This window comes from Dendrobates tinctorius, unplaced genomic scaffold (genome assembly GCF_039654945.1).
Source record: "Dendrobates tinctorius isolate UK_male_01 unplaced genomic scaffold, ASM3965494v1 ptg000065l, whole genome shotgun sequence".
NCBI lineage: Eukaryota > Metazoa > Chordata > Amphibia > Anura > Dendrobatidae > Dendrobates > Dendrobates tinctorius.
This window is the reverse complement of record NW_027361733.1, coordinates 27,849,728-27,870,781: the sequence shown is the minus strand read 5'-3', so window position 1 is coordinate 27,870,781 and position 21,054 is coordinate 27,849,728. Positions and strand designations below refer to the sequence as shown.

General features: G+C 46.0%; 1 protein-coding gene across 3 annotated transcripts in view; it reads right to left on the bottom strand.

Moving 5' to 3' along the window:
- LOC141094857 (uncharacterized) overlaps positions 1-21,039 on the bottom strand; it is a 48,653-nt gene extending 27,614 nt beyond the window's left edge. The window contains exons 1-2 of one of the 3 annotated variants that reach the window (XR_012233180.1): positions 20,867-21,013; positions 4,975-5,063 (exon numbers count right to left, since the gene is read on the bottom strand). Coding sequence is in view for 2 of the 3 variants with exons in the window: in XM_073580859.1 (XP_073436960.1) it covers positions 4,975-5,063; positions 20,877-20,996 (209 nt within the window). In the remaining variant the exon portion in view is untranslated. Of the gene's footprint in view, positions 1-4,974; positions 5,064-20,866 lie in introns of all 3 variants that reach the window. The other 2 variants (XM_073580859.1, XM_073580858.1) reach the window with 2 other exon arrangements.
- Positions 21,040-21,054: the final 15 nt, after the last annotated feature.

Here is a 21,054-nt window from a genome sequence, read left to right as displayed (position 1 = left end):
TCGCAGCACCCTGCAACCTGTCCCTGGAGTGGTCCTTCATCGAACGACCTCGGACTCATCCCAGCCATCCGACAGCCAGGAAGCAGCTTGCAGGTCAGAAACACAGACAACTGGAGACCAGGAAGCCGGTATGTCAGGTCTTCCCTGTCCCAGGTCTCTGCCACTGGTTTTGCGGGTACTTCCCGCAAACGGCAGAGGGCCTCGGACAGGAATGTCATGCCCTAGTTCCTTCACTTGAGCTCGGCCTTTCAGAATGGCCTCAAGGCGCTGGCAGACAGAGTGGAAAGCTGTTTTAACCAAGTGGACAGCGGTTTTAACCACATGGACCACCGCTTCCAGTCTGTCGACAGTCGCCTTGACCGTCTGGAAGCCGACCTCAACAGACCAGCGTACCATTTTTTCAGCAAAATTGAACAGGCCATGGCGGAACAATTTAGTCCAGATCTCCAGCTGACTGTGATGCAGGCCTGCAACAATGCTTTCTTGCAGGCTATGCAGAGTCAGTGGTGGTATTTCCACCTGTGCCACAACTGACTAGCTTCACCTCACTACCGACTTCTGGTGCATACCACTGCACGGCCACCTGCATTCCAAGCCGGACACCACTACACCACCCAAGGCCGAGTGCTGCTGGACACTCCACTACCACCACCATGCCAAGCGCTGCTCCTGTCTGGACCTCCACGCCGGCTTGGCACACCCCCGCCGAAAAGACTCCTCCTGCTAGGAGCACCGCCACCACCGCTCCTCCTGCCTGGACCAGCACTGCCACCACTACCACCGAGCATCAGCAGCAGAGGGGTGACCCCCCATTCCATATTTGCCGAAACCAGGCCCAGGTCCACCAGCTCCAGGCGGTCACCAAACACAAGGAGGTCCACAAGTAGCAGGCGCTCCAGCCAGGACCCACAAGGCAACAGGAGACACAAAAAGAGGACTCTTACCCTCCCTCATCACCTCACACTGTGTCTCAACCTGCCTCCAGTTCCATCCTTGAGCTCCCTTCCCCCACTACTTTCGTTGCCCCTTCCCCTAGAATCCCTTCCCCCCCCCCTCTAAGCCATTCCTCATCTCTCCACACCCCAAAACGTCAGTCCCAATAAAATGTTTTATTTTTATTTTTAAAAATAAATGCTAAATTATGGTTTATGATGTGTCTTTCGCCGGCTACACACACTGCGCCGTACACTTTGTGTTTTTGCCACTACATAGCTCAATTACCTGACACGTGTTTCTTGTGTCAGTCCTGGAAATATGTGTAGTCAAAAACACCACTATATGGCTTGTATTTTCACCACCAGTCTCTTCAGTCTGCTAATATTGCACAGACTGAATAGAGGATGGTGTTGTGCTATGAATGGATCACCGAGGAGGATAGCAGGACCAGGCTAAGCCACCAGAAAACCAGAGAGGTTGGTAACTAGCGGATTGCAGACCCCTAATCCTATCCACACAACTTGCAGTAGCCGTGGAGCGTACCTATGATGCCCTAGACGCCTTGGCACAGCCGGAGAGCTAACAGCCTAAAGAAAGAAAGGTGAAATCTAAACTGCCCCGGAGCAGACCCCAAAGGAATAGATAGCCCCCAAACATATATTGTCGGTGAGACAAGATGAAAACACAAACGCAGGCAGAAAAATAGACTGAGCAAATGATGGGGCTCAAACTGACTAGACAGGAAAGGAAAGACACTATCTGCAATCACGCAAAAAAAAACCTGAAAAATCCAACACGTCTGATGCACAAAAAACACTGAAGTCACACGACTTCGCCCCCACTATATCAGCACTCTGGGATATACTGAAAGCAAAGCAAAAAGTGACCAATATAACAGGGGACAGAGCAAACTGACACAAGCAGTAACATATGGGCGGTGATCCAGCACAACCCCAGCAGGAGCAAGCTGACCCGCACAAAGCAGAGAGACAAAACCAGATCAAATGCAAAAAGATTAGCAAATGAACCACTTAGCTGAACCATGCAGGAGCAGAGCAGAAGACATCAGACCTCAGAAGGCGCAGGAAGAAAATCACCAGCAGGGATTGAAGGAAGTCAGCTGTCTTGAATACACCAGTCAGAAACCCCAGATCTCCAATCGTCATCATTATCAGGTGGCAAGCCTCTGTCAATCTGACCAGCTCCACTACATCCAGGCATATTGCTACCTTGCAAGGTATCAAGAAGAGTGAATTTAGGATGGTGTGTTTTTAACATCATCATTTCACTCTTTGTGACACCGGGACGGAAGATATTAGATATACCTTGTAATTAACCACATCCTCTATTCAGTGTGTGAATAAACTGAAGAGATGGAGAAAATACACGTCATAAGTACAATAACCTGGCCTCGTATCAACTATTTTTCACACCTGGGCAGGTGAATACACATATGAGTTAACCTTCAGCGTCGCTTCAGTCTGCATTATCTATTGCCCGCAGACTGTAGCGATGCTGTAGTTTAACTTATATGTGCATTCACCTGCCCAGGTGTGATAACGCCACCATGACACCTGGCCTGGGGATTGTAGAAGTTGTATAAACTTTATCATCTCTCCAGTCTGCGTTCATACTGTAGCCACAGTGGAGATCCGTCAAGTAATATTTATAAAGTCAAGGATAAAATTGCATCCCAAAATCACTATTTGTAAAATCAGGCCATGTGATCCAAATATTGGTTGTATTATCTCCACCGTCGCTGCACATTGAACACAACTGTAGAGACGATAAAGGTCATACAACTTGTGTGTATGTAATCACCTGGCCAGATGTCCTAATAAATTCATGATGCACAAAACACAGCATCATGAATTCACTGGTACACCTGGGCAGGTGATTACTGTATTGGAGTGTATAAAAATAGAGTGCACTCGGTACAGGTACCAAAATAGGTTTTTTATTAACATACACACAAGAAAACAATTCCACACCATTTGATCTTGCCATTCCACACGTCCTACATCAGAGAAAAGGAGGCCGCAAATTGGTCCCTCATTTGGCCAACTTCAACTGATGACCTGAGAGGGTGCTGAGTGAATTCAGGCAATGGGTTTGCAGGTGGTTCATCGAGTTTGAGGTTCGGCTGCTCTTTAGCCATCACAAAATTATGAAGAACCACACACGCCTTCACCACCTCACCCACTGTTTCCATTTTAAGATTAATGGCTTGCAGAGAATGCGCCATCTGGATACAAGAATACCAAAACACACTCAACAGTTCTTGCCCTGGTCAGTCTGTAATTAAGTATTTTTTTTGGTGTGGTTCAAGTCCCGGCTGGAGTAGGGTTTCATCAGGTTTTGGCACAATTGAAATGTCTCATGCCCAACCATTACAAATGGCTGTGGCGGACCCTCGGTGTGGGGAAGAGGCCGTGGCATGGGAAAATTGAAATGGTTGCCATACAACCTTCGTCCCATGTCAGAGTTCTTAAAAGCCTGGGTGTCATTCCCATGGCAACACACAGTCTGCATCCGCAATGGCCAAAAGTACTGTAGAAAAGTACTTTTTGTAATTATAGTACTCGGATCCACTTCTTGCGGGTTTTATTATCCGGATGTGTTTCCCATCCACCGCTCCCAAACAGTTGGTGAAATTGCAGACTGTCCAGAATTTTTCAGCGATTTCCATCCACTTTTCCGCTGTGTGCAGAGGCATAAATTCTGGACAGAGAACGTCCCACAAAGCCCGGCAGGTGTCGGCAACTATTCCCGACAAGGTGGAGATTCCAAGCCGGTACTGGAAGTGGAGTGAAGATAGGGTCTCTCCAGTAGCCAGGAATCTGCCAAACAGAGAAAGAATAAAAATTAATATTTATGTCTAGAGTTTTGTAAAACACCGAAATGAAAAAATATTAGTACATGGCAGACCAATAATTCTGCAGGTTTTGGAATAGTACATAGCAGACCAAAAAAAATTATGCAGGCATTGATTTTTAAATATTACGTACCGTAATGTGACCAGGAGCCGTTCCTCAGGAGGAATCGCACAACGGAGCTGTGTGTCATGTCTCCGGATGGCTCCTTGAACACGAGCAAGCAAATCCATGAAGCTTTCTTGGGACATCTGGGTATAGTCACTAAATTTCTCCGGGTTTCCAGGGAGCTCGCTGTAGAGGGTGAGGTACGCTCCACGGCTCTCCCGGAGTTCAATAATCGGATGTATCCACAAAGGCCCCCCGCTGCCATCTTCGCTGTCTCTCCCACTCCCTTTACTACTGGCAAGCAAATGCAAAAGCCTGAGCCAGCGCGATGTCCAAATCCAAGTTAAAGTGAAAAGTTTTCCAATGAAGATCCATGTTCACAAAGGAAAAAGCAACCAAATCTGAAGAATTCAGCTGTAACAGGGTCTATATAAAGAATTCCCATGACACACGCCCACTGGTGTCCCATTGGTGGAGTCTGTTTCAAGAATTTTTCTCCTGTGAAATGGGACACCTAGAGAACGCATGCGCCTAAAAACCGCAAACGCATGCAAAAATGCATGAAAACACATACAAACGATGTGTTTTTTTGTCGTCATGAGCACGCTAATGCGTAAAAAAAAAAAAAATCGCTTCTTTTACATGCACTCGCAAGCGTTTAATGCGTTTCAAGTGCGCACGAAACGCAGCGCAAATGTGAAACTAGCCTTAGGTTTTTTTTTCATGGACACCACATGTACCTTTTATAACCTATATCACTATGCACACGTCCGCAAAATAAACATGTCCGTTTTATTCCGGCAACACAGATGATAAGGACAAATACAAGTCCATGAGAAACACATACAGAACACAAATGGCATCCATGTGTGCCATCCGTGTTTAACATTGCAAAGAATAGAAGCTTTATAATTTACCGTATATACTCGAGTATAAGCTGAGGCACCTAATTTTGCCAAAAACTGGGTAAGCTTATTGACTCGAGTATAAGTCAGGTATGCATGCCTCCCCCATCCCGTCCTGGTATGCATGGCTCCTTATCCCCTATCCTACTCACATCAGCGTGCCCTGCAGCGTCTCAGTGGTCCCGGCTTCTTTGCAGCATCTCCATGATTCCGGGTTCCTGCATGAATATGCGCTCCACACCTATGGGAGTGGAGACACGTGTATATTCATTACCTTAATGCCAAAAATTACGAGCAGGGTCCTCCCTACACCTTTGAAAGCACCAACTGTAGTGTCTCATTCAAATATTGTGAACAAAGTATAGTTGTGGTACTCCTGCACTCATAAAGGCTCTGCACACAGTGCAAAGCTAAGAAACAATTATAAGCAGGCTCATTCATAGACTCATGAAGGCAACAACTAGTGGGTCTCATTAAAATATTACGGGAAGATGATGTGCTCCTATGCTCATAAGAGTTCCGAACAATGTTCTAAGCCATGAAAAAATGATAAGGAGGGCAATCATCCATAGAACCTTGAAGGCAACAACCTGATTAAAATATTGAAGATTAAAAACTCTGTGCTGGTGGTGTAAAAAAGTTAGGGAAAATCCAAGATTTGTTCATTCCTATCAGAGTGAGGCCGGTTTCACATTTGTGCTTTATGGCGCAGCGACGGCCTGCGCACGGCCGCCGCTAAGCCCCGCCCCCTGCCGACTCCCTGCCCGCCCCTTCCGGTCATCGCCGCCTACTAGCGCACATGGACGCTTGCGATCTGCGCACCCTATCTTTAGCATAGGGTGCGCAGATCGTGCGCTAGCAAGATTTTGCCTTGCGCTGCGCAATTTTGAAGGTGCGCCCGTGTGCGCCGAACGCAGCATGTTGCATTTCGGCGCACCTTCAAAAGAGCACAGCAAAATCCTGTTAGCGCACGGCCAGCGCACGATCTGCGCACCCTATGCTAAAGATAGGGTGCGCAGATCGCAAGCGTCCATGTGCGCTAGTAGGCAGCGATGACCGGAAGGGGTGGGCAGGGAGCCGGCAGGGGCCGGGGCTTAGCGGCGGCCGTGCGCAGGCCGTCGCTGCGCCATAAAGCGCAAATGTGAAACCGGCCTGAGCATGTCAGCACTTCCTGCTGACAGGCTAAAGCACCTTTCTGTTTTGACCACCTCTGGAAGCAATAAAAACCTGCTCAGACAAGACGCTAGCACCATGAAACACATCTACAAGGCATAGAAGGACAGCTCATGCCAGGTGTCCATCTTTGAGACCCAATAGCTGAAGGTCACAGGCCAGGTATTGCTTGACCATCTTTAACCCCTTCACCCCCAAGGGTGGTTTGCACGTTCATGACCGGGCCAATTTTTACAATTCTGACCACTGTACCTTTATTAGGTCATAACTCTGGAACGCTTCCATGGATCCCGGTGATTCTGACATTGTTTTCTCGTGACATATTGTACTTCATGTTAGTGGTAAAATTTCATTCAAATAACTTGCGTTTATTTGTGAGAAAAACGGAAATTTGGCGAAAATTTTGAAAATTTCGCAATTTTCCAACTTTGAATTTTTTTGCCCTTAAATCACAGAGATACGGCACACAAAAAACTTGATAACTAACATTTCCCACATGTTTACTTTACATCAGCACAATTTTGGAACCAAAATTTTTTTTTGTTAGGAAGTTATAAGGGTTAAAAGTTGACCAGCGATTTCTCATTTTTACAACACCATTTTATTTTTAGGACCACATCACATTTGAAGCCACTTTGAGGGGTCTATATGATAGAAAATACCCAAAAGTGACACCATTCTAAAAACTGCACCCCTTAAGGTGCTCAAAACCACATTCAAGAAGTTTATTAACCCTTTAGGTGCGTCACAGGAATTTTTTTGAATATTTAAAAAAAAAAATGAACATCTAACTTTTTTTCATAAAAAAAATACTTCAGGTTCAATTTTTTTTATTTTACCAAGGGTAACAGGAGAAATTGAACTGCAAAAGTTATTGTGCAATTTGTCCTGAGTACGCAGATACCTGATATGTGGGGGGGAACGACTGTTTCGGCGCATGGCAGAGCTCAGAATGGAAGGAGCGCCGTTTGACTTTTTCAATGCAAAATTGGCTGGAATTCAGATTGGACGCCATGTCACGTTTGGAGAGTCCCTGATGTACCTAAACAGTGGAAACCCCCTACAAGTGACCCCATTTTGGAAACTAGACCCCCCAAGGAACTTATCTAGATATGTGGTGAGAACTTTGAACCCACAAGGGCTTTACAGAAGTTTATAACGTACAGCGGTAAAATTAAAATATCATATTTTTTCCACAAAAATGATCTTTTCACCCTCAATTCTTATATTTCCAAGGGTAACAGGACCCTAAAAGTTATTGTGCAATTTGTCCTGAGTACGCTGATACCCCACATGTGGGGGTAAACCACTATTTGGGTGCATGGCAGAGCTCGGAAGGGAAGCAGCGCCATTTGACGTTTTTGGCTGGAATTGAGATCGGACACCATGTCGCATTTGGAAAACTCCTGATGTACCAAAACAGTGGAAACCCCCCACAAATGACACCATTTTGGAAACTAGACCCCCTAAGGAACTTATCTAGATGTGTGGTGAGCACTTTGACCCCCCCAGTGCTTCACAGAAGTTTACAACGCCCGGGCGTGAAAATAAAAAATTCGTATTTTTTCCACAAACATGATCTTTTAGTCACCATTTTTTTATTTTCCCAAGGGTACCAGGAGAAATTGGACCCCAAAAGTTGTTGTCCAATTTGTCCTGAGTATGCTGATACCCCATACGTGGGAGAAAACTACTGTATGGGCACACGTCGGGGCTCGGAAGGGAAGTAGTGACGTTTTGGAATGCAGACTTTGATGGAATGGTCTGCGGGTGTCATGTTGCCTTTGGAGAGCCCCTAATGTACCTAAACAGTGGAAACCCCCCACAAATGACACCATTTTGTAAACTAGACCCCCCAAGGAACTTATCTAGATGTGCGGTGAGCACTTTGAACCCCCAAGGGCTTCACAGAAGTTTATAATGCCAGGGCATGAAAATAAAAAAATCGTATTTTTTCCACAAACATGATCAATTAGTCCCCAATTTTTTCATTTTCCCAAGGGTAACAGGAGAAATTGGACCCCCAAAAGTTGTTGTCCAATTTGTCCTGAGTACGCTGACACCCCATATGTGGGAGAAAACTACTGTATGGACACACGTCGGGGCTCGGAAGGGAAGCAGTGACGTTTTGGAATGCAGACTTTGATGGAATGGTCTGCGGGTGTCATGTGCGTTTGGAGAGCCCCTGATGTACCTAAACTATTGAAACTCCCCACAAGTGACCCCATTTTGGACAATAGACCCCCCACGGAACTTATCTAGATGTGTGGTGAGCACTTTGAACCCCCAAGTGCTTCACAGAAGTTTATAACACTCGGACGTGAAAATAAAAAAATCATTTTTTTCCACAAAAATGATATTTTTGCCCCCAATTTTTTATTTTCCTAAGGGTAACAGGAGAAATTGGACCCCAAAAATTGTTTTGCAATTTGTCCTGAGTAGGCTGATACCCTACATGTGGGGGTAAAACACTGTTTGGGCGCATAGCAGAGCTTGGAAGGGAAGGAGCACCATTTGACTTTTTCAACTCAGAATTGGCTGGAATTGAGATCAGACACCATGTTGCATTTGGAGAGCCCCTGATGTGCCCAAACAGTGGAAACCCCCAATTCTAACTCCAACCCGAACCCCAACACGCCCCTAGCCCTAACCCTAGCCCTAACCCTACCCCAACACACCCCTAGCCCTAACCCTAACGGAAAAATGGAAATAAATACATTTTTTTTATTTTATTATTTTTCCCTAACTAAGGGGGTGATAACGGGGGGTTTGATTTACTATTTATGGCGGTTTTTATGTTTGGCAGCTGTCACACGCTAAAAGACGCTTTTTATTGTAAAAATAGTTTTTGCATCACCACATATTGAGAGGTATAATTTTTCCGTATTTTGACCCACCGAGTCACGTGAGGTCTTATTTTTTGCGGGACGAGTTGACGTTTTTATTGGTACCATTTTCGGGCACGTGGAATTTTTTGATCGCTTTTTATTCCGATTTTTGGGACGCAGAATGAACAAAAACCAGCGTTTCATGAATTTCTTTTGGGGGGGTGCGTTTACACCGTTCCGCGTGCGGTAAAATTGATAAAGCGGTTTTATTCTTCGGGTCAGTACGGTTACAGCGATACCTCATTTAAGTCTTTTTTTATGTTTTTGTCGGTTTTATGCAATGAAAACTATTTTATATAAAAAATAATTATTTTTGCATCGCTTTATTCAGCGAGCTATAACTTTTTTATTTTTTCGCTGATGATGCTGTATGGCGGCTCGTTTTTTGTGGGACAAGATGACGTTTTCAGTGGTACCATGGATATTTATATGCGTCTTTTTGATCGCGCGTTATTACACTTTTTATTTGGCGGTATGATAATAAATCATTATTTTTTGCTTCGTTTTTTATTTTTATTTTTTAAGGGGTTCGCTAAAGGGGTTAACTAATGTGACAGTTTTATAGGGCGGGTCGTTACGGACGCGGCGATACCTAATATGTGTACTTTTATTGTTTGTTTTTTTTTATTATTTCCAAAAAATTGATTTATTGGGGGAATATTTTTTTTTTTTTTCTAATATATTTGGCGATTTTTTTTTAATTATTTTTACACTTTTTTATTTTTTTTTTTACTTTATTAAATAGTCCCAGGTGGGACATCACTGTCCTGTGACAGATCGCTGATCAGCGATCTGACACAGGCACTGCAGAAGGCTTCCTCATGCCTGCGCTTTGCAGGCACTGAGGAAGCCAGCTTCCTGCATGCCCCCGAAGGCCCCCGTCGCCATCTTGGATTCGGGGGCCTGGAGGAAAGGAGCCCCCCGCAGCAGCCCTGCACATTGCGCTGCCGTGGGGGGCTCAGGGAAGCACGGAGGGAGCCCCCTCCCTGCCGATGCTTCCCTTTAACCCCCGGTACACCGCGATCGTGTTTGATCGCGGTGTGCAAGGGGTTAACGTGTCGGGGGCGGTCCGTGACCGCCCCTGACACATTGTGCCGGGTGTCAGCGGCGCTCACCACGTGGGCGCCGCTGATCGCGGTAGACGTACTATCCCGTCCACGGTCATACGGGCCCGGGTACTGTGGACGGGATAGTACGTCGGATGTCAGGAAGGGGTTAAAAACGTTTCCCCTGTCAAAAATACCCGCTTATCAAGGCCTGGAAGCTGGGATGATGTCATGAAATTGTCCCAGGCCTTGGACAGTGTACTAGAGTTGAGCCAATATCTTCGGTTCCCCGCTTTTTCAGCAAGCTATAGCGCTTGCCGAATAAGCTGCAGAGGGAACCCGGCTTCCTGGATCGCTCCAGCTGAACGCCACCGCAGCTGCATGTGTTGCGGCTGATGTCATTGTCACAGCACGTGCATGGACAGCCAGTGTTTTGGGCTCTCCATGCATGTGTAGTGACAGTGACACAGCCACGACACATGCAGCTGCGATCAGCTGCTTAGCTGGCGCGATCCAGGAAGCCAGGTTCCAAGCAGTAGCTTATTCAGCAAATGCTATAGCTTGCTGAATAAGCGGAGAACCGAAGATATTCATTCAACTCTACAGTTTACCCCTGCCTCTGCTGTCTCCCCCTCGTCTCTCCTCCTTGGTTTGGGAAGAACGCTTGCCCCCTGCCGCTAGCAATGTCTGATGTGGAAAATATGTTTGAAAAATCCACATTGCCCTACTGCTATAGCACCATTTAGTAAACTTCTCCACCTCAGGGAGGAGGGATGCAAAGTTCTTCTTGTAGCATGAGTCTAACAGAACGAAAAAACAGTACTCTTTTTTGGCCAAGATGAATGTAGCTAGATCATGTTCCTCCTTTTCTTCCATAGCCTCCACCTCCTCACTGTTACCCAATAAATAAAATAATCTGTGCTGAGCAGGTGAGATGAGGCTGTGCTGTGTAGTATGATCCTGTCTCATGTCTCCTCCATCTCCACCTGGTCCGTATGCAAAGCTTCCCGTTTGTCATCAACGACGGTCTAAGTAGGCACCGAAGCGGGATCGTTGCTCACTAGCATGTGCAGTGTGGAGTTCCAGAGCATGGTAATGTCACAAGTTGGTGAGCTGGCACTTGCATGCGCTGCTGTAGCATGGCCAGAGTGGTGGCAGTTATAACTGACTTTAGAAAATGGCCGCTTACGCAGCATACCTTGACCAGAATCTCTGGCACACTCGACCATGCCTGGTTGTACATTCAGCAGCAAGAGCCATAAATCTGGCTGGTCTGTTATTCCTTTCAATAACTGTGTCATGGTGTGCGGTTTGTCTCCTAGACAAATTAGCTTCAGCAGAGTCTTTTGTCACTTCGCTAACGCAGTGCTGCAGAGCTTCCAGCTGATGTGTGCTCTGAGATTGCACATTGGAGATGGAGGATGAGGAGCAGGAAGGGGTGCAGGAATTGGTGTAGGAAACCCAGATAGAAGGCCATCAATCGTTGGTAGCATACATACCATGCCATGGTGGGACTCGGCCCTGGCCTCCACCATGTTCACCTAGTGTGCTGTCAGTGAAACATAGCGTCCCTGGCCACAAGCGCTAGTCCACGTGTCAGCCGTTAAGTGGACAATACCAGTAACCGTGTTGGTAAGGACACGAGTGATGTTGCTGGACAAGTACTGGTACAAGGCGGGGATGCCACATTGGGAGAAATAGTGGTGCCTGGGGACCGAGTACCAAGGGACCAAATTTGCAGTGTTATACACCACCAAAATATCAGAGAGCACCTAAAACTCTATGGAGGATTAATTGAATCCAGACAAACTTTTCAACTCTTGTGGAGTGTTATATACCACAAAACACAATACTGTATGGATAAGTAATTGAAATTTTTGAATGTAAATGTTTTGAAAGTTTAGTTGATGTAAGGAGAGTCATCTATATACCCCTGAAAGGCAACAACTGGCAGCCATCTTTCAAATATTTTTGAAGTGTAGTTGCTGTACTCCAACACTCAAAGTCTTTGCAGAAAGTGCAAAACCTGGAAAAAAATTTTAAGGAGGTTAACACAGTAATCCTCAAGTGTCCGAGTTTTTTCCTTCCTCAAGCGGCTGGGGGGGGACTGCCTCTTCCTGGAGCACGATTCCCAGGTGCCTGAGCTGTAAGTGACCCAGCTTTGAATCCCCCGACATGTAGAAATGGGCGACATTGGATCTGGATCTGCTGCAACATTGCCTGCTCTTCCTCTTCTATGGAGGTGGGGAACCCCAAGGATAGTCCGATCAGGATAGTAGCCACATCTCGAGGAGTCTCTCCCAGGCTCATTCATTCCTCAAGAAAGGTTCATAAAGGCTAGTTTCACACTAGCAATTTTCTGTGCTGCGTTTGGTGCGCACATCAAACACGTGACAAAAACGCATACAAACGCTTGTAAACGCTGCTTTTTTTGTAGCGTTATCGTGCGCGGTAAGGCAAAAAAAATGCAGCATTTGTATGCGTTTTCAAGCGTTTTCCATGCGCATGGTGTCACAATCACAGGAGGAAAATTCTAGAAAAATTCTTGCATCAGACACCACCAATAGGACAGCAGTGGGCTTGTGTTATGGAAATTCTTTATATAGACCCAGTTTACAGCTGAATTCTTCACATTTCCTTGGATTTTCTCTTGACAACATGGATCTGCGCTGGAAGACTTTTTACTTCATCTTGGATATGGACATCAGGACGGCTCAGGCTTATGCAGTTGCTTGCCATCAACAAAGGGAGAGAGCCAGCGAAGACGGCAGCGGCGGCGTTTGTGGATACATCCAATTGTTGAACTCCGGGAGAGCCGTGGAGCCTACCACACCCTCTACAGCGAGCTCCAGGCAAACCCGGATAAATTTACTGATTACACACGGATGTCCCAACAAAGCTTCGTGTATTTGCTAGGTCGTGTCCAAGATGCCATCCGGAGACAGGACACACATCTACGTCGTGCGATTCCGCCTGAGGAACGGCTCCTGGTCACCTTACGGTACATAGTATTTAAAAAACAATGCCTGCCTAATTTTATTTGTTCTCTCAGATGTACTATGAATTATTGTTCTTCCATGTATTTAACCAAAGGCTGCAGCATTATTTTTATGCCATGTAGTAAAGAAAAGGCTGCATATCTATGTTTATGCCTTTTGTTTGTAATTTTATTTTTTGCTGTAAAAATTCCAGATACACAAATTTAATTTTTGTTGTTTCTCTGTTTCCCAGATTCCTGACTACTGGAGAGACCCTCTCTTCACTGCACTTTCAGTACCGGCTTGGAATCTCCACCTTGTCGGGAATCGTTGCGGACACCTGCCGGGCTTTGTGGTACGTTCTCTGTCCCGAATTTCTGCCCCTCCCCACCGTGGAAAAGTCAATTGAAAATGCAGAAAGATTTTGGACAGTCTGTAATTTCCCCAACTGTTTGGGTGCGGTGGATGGGAAATACATCCGGATTATAAAACCAAAAAGAACTGGATCGGAGTACTATAATTACTTCTCTACAGTACTCATGGCCATTTCTGATGCAGACTGTAAGTTTGTTGCAGTGGACATTGGTACATTTGGGCGTGGGAATGACTCCCAGGCTTTTAAGAACTCGGACATGGGACGGAGGTTGTATGGGAACCAGTTCAATTTCCCCATGCCACGTCCACTTCCGAACGTCGAATTTCCACCACAGCCCTTTGTAATGGGTTGGGGATGAGGCATTCCAGATGTGCCAAAACCTCCTCAAACACTACTCCAGCCGGGACTTGGACCACAACAAAAGAATTTTTAATTACAGGCTGACCAGGGCAAGAAGAACTGTAGAGTGTGCCTTTGGTATACTTGTCTCTAGATGGCGCATTTTAACCACAGCCATTAATCTGAAATTGGAAACAGTGGATGAGGTGGTGAAGGCCTGTGTGGTTCTACACAATTCTGTTATGGTTAGAGAGCACCCGAACTTTGAACTTGATGATGCCGCTCCTAACCCCTTGCCAGAATTTAATCAGCACCCTCTCAGGTCATCCGTTGAAGTTGGCCAAATGAGGTACCAGTTTGCGGCCTACTTCAACTCAGATCTAGGACGGGTGGCCTGGCAAGACCAAATGGAGTAACGAAGTTTACTTTTGTGTTTATGTTAATAACAAAAAAAATTGTTGATACCAGTACCGAGTGCACTCTTTTTACAGTTCAATATAATAATCAACTGGCCAGGTGTACGATTGAAATCATGATGCTGTGTTTTGTGCATCCTTCAATTAATAGTACTCAAGACCAGGTGACTATAAATACACACAACTTGTATGATCTTTACACTTTGAGTTCGGTGTGATGCGACCGTGGAGATAATACAACTAATATTTGTGTCACCTGTCATGATGTTACAAGTATTCATTTTGGAATGCAGGAGCATCCCTAACTATTTATGACACCTAAAAACACTGACTATCCATATTAGTTGTATTAGCATCACTGTGGCCAGTTTAGAACTCAAGACTGTATACATAATAAAGTTGATACAACTTCTACAATACCCAGGCCTGGTGTCATGCTGAAGTGAGGACGGCAAAACTAACGCATCCACACGTCAGCCGCTTATCACACATTGTCAGGAGAATACACATAAGAGGTTAACTGCAGCAGCGCTACAGTCTGAGTTATATATATGCAGACTGAAGCGACGCTGCTGGTTACAACTCATATGTATTCACCTGCCCAGGTGTGATCGTTATGATACAAGGCCAGGGTATTGTACATATGGCGGGTATTTTACACATCATCTACCCAGTTTATCCACACACACACACTGAATAGAGGATGAGGTTAATTACAAGGTCTATCTATAATAACCTTGGATTGTATCAAAAAATAAATAAATTATGTTAAAACACACCATAGTGAAGTTACTGTTTTGGATACTAACCAAGGTAACAACAGATAGGCCTTGCACTCAACACCATCCTCTATTCAGTCTGTGTTTTATTACATGACTGAAGAGAGTGACTGATGTGGAAAATACAAGTCATCTAGATTTCTGGTTTTGACAACACATCTCCAAGATTGACACGCGTAAACGTGTCATTAATGGAGGTATGTGTTGACAAAAAAGAAAAATGTGCGGCGCAGTGTGTGTTGGCGGCGAGAGACATTACACCAAACTTTTTTGAACAATAAAAATTGCACATTTATTTTTTAAAACTAAAAAAAAAAAAAAAAAAAAAAAAAAAAAAAGTTATTTTTATTTTGAAGGACGTTTGGGGGGGGGGGGGGGGGTAAGAGTGGGATACTTTGGGGGTGTGGAGAGATGACGAATGGCTGGAAATTGAGGAAGGTGTTCTAGGTGAAGGGGCTACTAAAGTAATGGGGGAAGGGAGATCAGGCATGGAACTGGAGGCTGGTTGAGAAACGTTGGAAGGAGAGGGGGGGACTGACTAACAAAGTCTTGTTTCTTCTTCTTTGGGGCAGGAGTCTCCTGCCTGTACCGACTACCACCTTGTGACCGCCTTACAGTTGTTGACCACCTCGAGATGTTGGACCGTGTCTGTGAAGAGTAAAATATGGAATGTGGGTTTCCCCTGGGCTGCTCGGTGGAGGCGCTGGCGGTGCTCCTTGCAGGAGAACTTGTGGTGTCGGTGCTAATTGAAGGTGAAGTGTGCGCGGTGCTTCTGGTGGGACAATAGGTGGCGGTGCTCCTATCAGGCGAAGCGGTGGCGGTGCTCCTGTGATGAGGAGTGGTGGCGGTGCTCCGTGTAGGTGAAGCGGTGGCGGTGCTCCGAGTAGGTGAAGCGGTGGCGGTGTTCCTCTGATGATGAGTGGTGGAGGTGCTCCTGCAATGATGAGGAGTTGTGGCTGTGCTCCCATGCTGATGATGCGAAGTGGCGGTGCTCCGTTCCGGAGATGTCGTCTCTGTGGTCCGAACAGGAGAAGAGGTGGCGGTGGCCCAAGCAGATTTTGCGCTGGAGGTGCGCCAAGATGTGGAAACGGTGGCAGTACTGGTGCTCCAGACAGGAGCAGCGCTTGACATGGTGGTGGCGAGGGTGGAGTGTTCAGCAGGACTCGGCACAGGTGTGGTGTAGTGGTGTCCGGCTTGGCTATGAATGCAGGTGGCCGTGCTGTGGTATGCAGCAGAAGTCGGTACTGTGGTTAAGCGAGTCAGTGGTGGCACAGGTGGGAATGACACCACTGACTGCTGCACGTACTGATTCTGCTGCATAGCCTGCAAGAAAGCAGTGTTGCAGGCGTGTAACACATTCAGCTGTTGCTCAGGACTAAGGTGATCCGCCATGCCCCGTTCAATTTTACTAAAGAAATGGTGCGCTGGTCTATTGAGGTCGGCCTCCAGCCGTTCAAAGCGCTGGTCGGAAGAGTGGATGAGGTGTTCAATGTGGTTAAAGCCACGTTCCATTAGTGAAAAACCACTTTCCACTCTTTCGGCCAGCGCCTTGAGACTGGCATGAAAGGCTTTGCTCAAGTGCATGAACTCGGGCATGACATTCCTGTCCGAGGCCCTCTGCCGCTGGCGGGTAGTGCCTGCATAACCAGTGGCAGAGACCTGGGACAGGGGCACACCTGATTGACCAGCTTCCTGGTCACCAGCTGTCTGTGTTGCTGACCTGCAACTTGCTTACTGGCTGTCGGATGGCTGGGACGGGTCTGAGGTCGATCGATGAAGAACCACTCCAGGGAAAGGTTGGAGGGTGCTGCTCCAGGTGGCTATGGAAACAGAAATTAAGAATTAGTATCATGCATTTACAAGAAGGATCATCTGTGGAAGATAAAATCACAGACTATGTTCAATGAAAACCCAAAAAAAAAAAAAAAAAAAAAGGAAATTATACTTACGCTCTGGTGGCATGGACCGGTCGTAGGAATTCCACAGCACGATGATATCGGTACTTGGTTCTGCTACTTGCCGATAAGCCACTGCGAACCTGTCCCTCAGCACGAACATCAGTGTTGAAGCGGTCCTTCATCGAGCGCCAACGCGTGCTGACTTTATTCACTGTTGAATAAATAAAACAAACATTATACAATGCACAGCTGGCAACATCTTGTATAATCACGCACACCTGATTTACCTTGTCAGTCAATGCGGCATCAAAAAAAAGAATCAATACACAATGCATTGACTGTTGAACCTGAGGACACTTGTGTGTTCACTGCAAGAATAAATCTTGCAGTAAACACACAAGTATCATCAGGTGCAAGAGATACAGCATGAACAATACAACATTACAATTCACAATGCATTCAATATTGATCCTGAGGACACTGTTATGGTCCCTGATAGATAGAATCTATCAGGAAACAAAACAGTATCCTCAGGACAAAGACTAAATGCGGCATCACACAACAGGGAAATACTTACTAAAAGCCTTCTTTAAAGTTGTCCCAGCCCTCCATCAACGCAGCGGCCACCTCATTCCAGAGCTGCCGGGTCACCACAATGTCCTTGTACTGCTGGTCACGGCTGTCCCACAACGGGAAACGCTCCTGGACAAGGATGATCAGTTGCTCATTGTGGAACCTAGAAAAGAAATACATTAGAATCATGGAAATTGTGGAGAATGGTATAGAGAAAAAGGTAACTTTAAATAATGGATACTACATTGCGTCTCCTCCCCGCCGGGACTTGTGTACGCTGCTCCGGCTGTTCCGGCTCACTTGGCTGGTCCGATGCTGAGGTCTGTAAAAGAACAGAAATAATTACCTGTTTGTAGAGGCAGGTATACTTACACAAAGGCAGCAAAATACTCACCTCACGCTCTGCTTCTTCCAATTCTTCCCTGGAAGGACTGTATTGGGATCCAGAAGACATGCTGGAAAAATAAAAAAAAATAAAAACAGTAGTACATAATATATTTTAAAGGACAGGCTCACATAAATTGATTTTAGAATACTCACATTATACCTGCTGTGTTCTCCAAAGTTGTGGATTGTCTCTGGCTGGGTGGGTGTTGTCTTATCTTCTTTGTCTTGAAGTCTGTCTGGAGAATAATGATCTGGCACTACAGACCCCTTGTTTTATCTACCCTCCTCCAAAACAATGTTGCTTGTTTAGGGGGTGTATTAAACAAGTGTCTAGACATTGTTTACTCTGAAATCGCGCGCGCTCACAGAGCGCTGACATGCGCACGTCAGCGACACCATAGACTATAATACTATTTTTTTGCGCATTGCGTGCGCATGCGATTTTTTAACAACGTTGGGCGGAACAAAAAATGCAACATGTAGCGTCCGGCGCGTCTGGTCGCACACCTGGAAAATGCGCAGCGCACGCAAACGATGAGGCCCACGTGCAATCGCTGGACACTTCGCCTGCCATTTTAAAGATAGGGGACAATTGTGCGTGCGACCGATAGTGCAGAATGCGCAGCGCGATAAAACCAGCCAAAGCTCCCTTCCTTCTTGGATCATACCCACCGCTTACCATCAATGTTGCGCCTCCATTTTGAGGAATGTGACCCTGGTTCCAACCGACAGCTCTTGCAGCCTTCAAGGCAAATGTTCTCTCTCTACTGCCCGCTGGCTGAACGAGATGCGATGACGGGTCCCAAATTCTTCGTTGGACCCTTATCTCCGCTGCCTGTAGTATGCAACGACCTTCCCTCAGCATGCTGTATGCTGTCGGTACCTTGCGACTAGAGGGCCCGCCAGCATTTCTCCAGGCCTGGTCCTGGCTCACCTCCTTGTCTCTCCCGAACAGCCTTGGCCCCGCTGTCGGCTCACCAGTTCCTGGATCCTAACTCTACTGTCTGTAGTCCACGAGAACTACAGCCGTGAAGGCTGAGGCCTGAGATTAGGCCTTGGTGGTCCCAGGAAAGCAGTCAGTTCCAGACCACAGGCTCCTGTCACCTCCTTGGTTTGGCTCCAATTCCTCTGGTCACTCCTTCTACAGTCTTGCATTTGTGCCATCTTTGTCGCCCACTAAGCATGTCACACTGCACAGATGACTAATTGCATTCAGAAAAATCTTACAACGCTCTTATGGAGTGTTATATACCACCGAAATGTCAGAGGATGCAATACTGTACAGATGAGTAATTGATTATAACACTTATGTGGAGTGTTACATGCCACAAATGTTTCACAAACTACGTATTACTCTAGAAATAAAAATATAGTCAATGTTTTCAACACTCCGACCCCCCCTCCCCCCCCCCCAAAAAAAAAAAAAAAAAGTGGTCATGTGCAGCAGATACCGTATATATTTAGTAACAGGTTGTAAACCCTGTCTAGAGGCTGTATTCTGCCACTCTTCCAGCTCCTGCAACTGTCCCTCCCTACGTTAAATGCAGAATCTATCTGATCCAAACTACAAAGCACAGATTTAGCCCTTAGAAGAGATGGTAGTATGATGGTTCAGAATCAGAACCAGTATCAACGCTAGAGGACTCCGATTCATTCAACTGTGCACACAGCCGTGGACAAGCATTCTCTTCTTCCAATAACAACTGTCCCTGAGCTGCGCAATGGCGTCAGTGTGCCACACGTCCGATGATGTCAAACCACCAAGCAATCACAGAAATGCCACTACCAAGATGGCTACAATGACTCACAGGCAATCCCCCACATGCTTATTGGCTATGAAACAAGTGCCAAAAATGCTGGGCAGGGATTCATGTTTCAAATTCGAACACCTGGATACTCGAGTGATATCGGATTATCAATAAGCAGGTTCAGGCTGGTTTTAGGGTATGTGCAAACGTTGCAGATTTGGCTCTGCGGATCCACAGCAGTTTTCCATGCGGTGTACAGTATCATGTAACCCTATAGAAAACCAAATCTGCTGTGCACATGCTGTGGAAAATTCCATGCAAATTTTGCTGCAGTTCATTTTCTGCATCATGTCAATTCTTTGTGCTGAATCCGCAGCGTTTTTACACCTCTTCCATTATAGGAATCCGCAGGTGTAAAAACGCAGGGGAAATCCGCACAAAATCTATACTAAATCGGCAGGTAAAACGCAAGTTACTTTACCTGCGGATTTAGCAAAATCTGGGTGGAGAAATCCGCAGTCAAATCCGCAACATGTGCACATACCTTTACACTTGCCGTGTTTTTTGCAGTCTCTTTTGCCGTGATTTTTGCGGTCTCCCGCAAAAAACCTTCTCGGATTGCCCTTTTTCCCTGTTATAACAAATAGGAGAGAAAAAAAAAAAGCGATCCACAAATACGGTGTACCGCAAAAACAAGCTAACGTTTTTGCGGTACCATTGAAATGCATTGCGGCCGTAAGCCATGAAAAATATCGAGCAAGCTCAATAATTTTTCACGGCCGCAAATACGGCCATAGGGCGCACGGCCCTCCTACTAGTTTTTGCAGCCCCATAGAAATGCACCGGGCCCGCAAAAATGGCCAGCATAAACACAGCTAGTGTAAAACCAGTCTCATCCCTTTTCAGAATTTGATCCACAGTCGGGTCAGCAGTAGCACTCATCTGGGCTTGCTGGAAACACTGATCATCTACCGTGTGGACATAAAAACCCTTCACCCTCCCACAAAAACATGTTCCATGTAGCATTTTTTTTGGCAGTGTAAAATACACACCATTGGTGCTTTTTTATTTTCTTTTAATGCAAAGCAATTTTGATCCCAATTGAGAAATAAACACAAAAAAAAAAAAAGAAGGAAAGAGACAGATTGTATGAATGAGATTTTGGAAACTTTGTGAATTTTGCAGCTAAAGTAAAAGGCTTGCCTCTTTTATCACACAAAAGAAAAGGCGTAGCCTGTGCCTCAAAACAACAGTGTGTGAACAAGCTCTTAGTTGTGGCTGCCTAGCACCTACATCAATCTCCATATTCCTATCAGGTGCCGAGTAGTGTGTGCCTCATAACAGAGGATGGGGGAGCGTCTACTGTAACAGAAAGACAGTATCGTCGAGGTGTTGTAAGACAGAAGTGCTGCTAGTGCGGCAATTTATCCTGGCGTCATTTACCTGAACTCACTTTTCTCTCAGAAACGCCTGTCACATTTCTCTCAGTCTCTGGGATCGCGTTTGCCGCGCCACTGGCTGCAGCGAACCACGTGATAATCCAGCGGGAAAGGCTACATTCTCCGTTCCGCATTGCCTTTTTGGCCGCAGTGGCTCAGTGGCCAAAAAGGCGGGAAAGAATATGTTCGCCA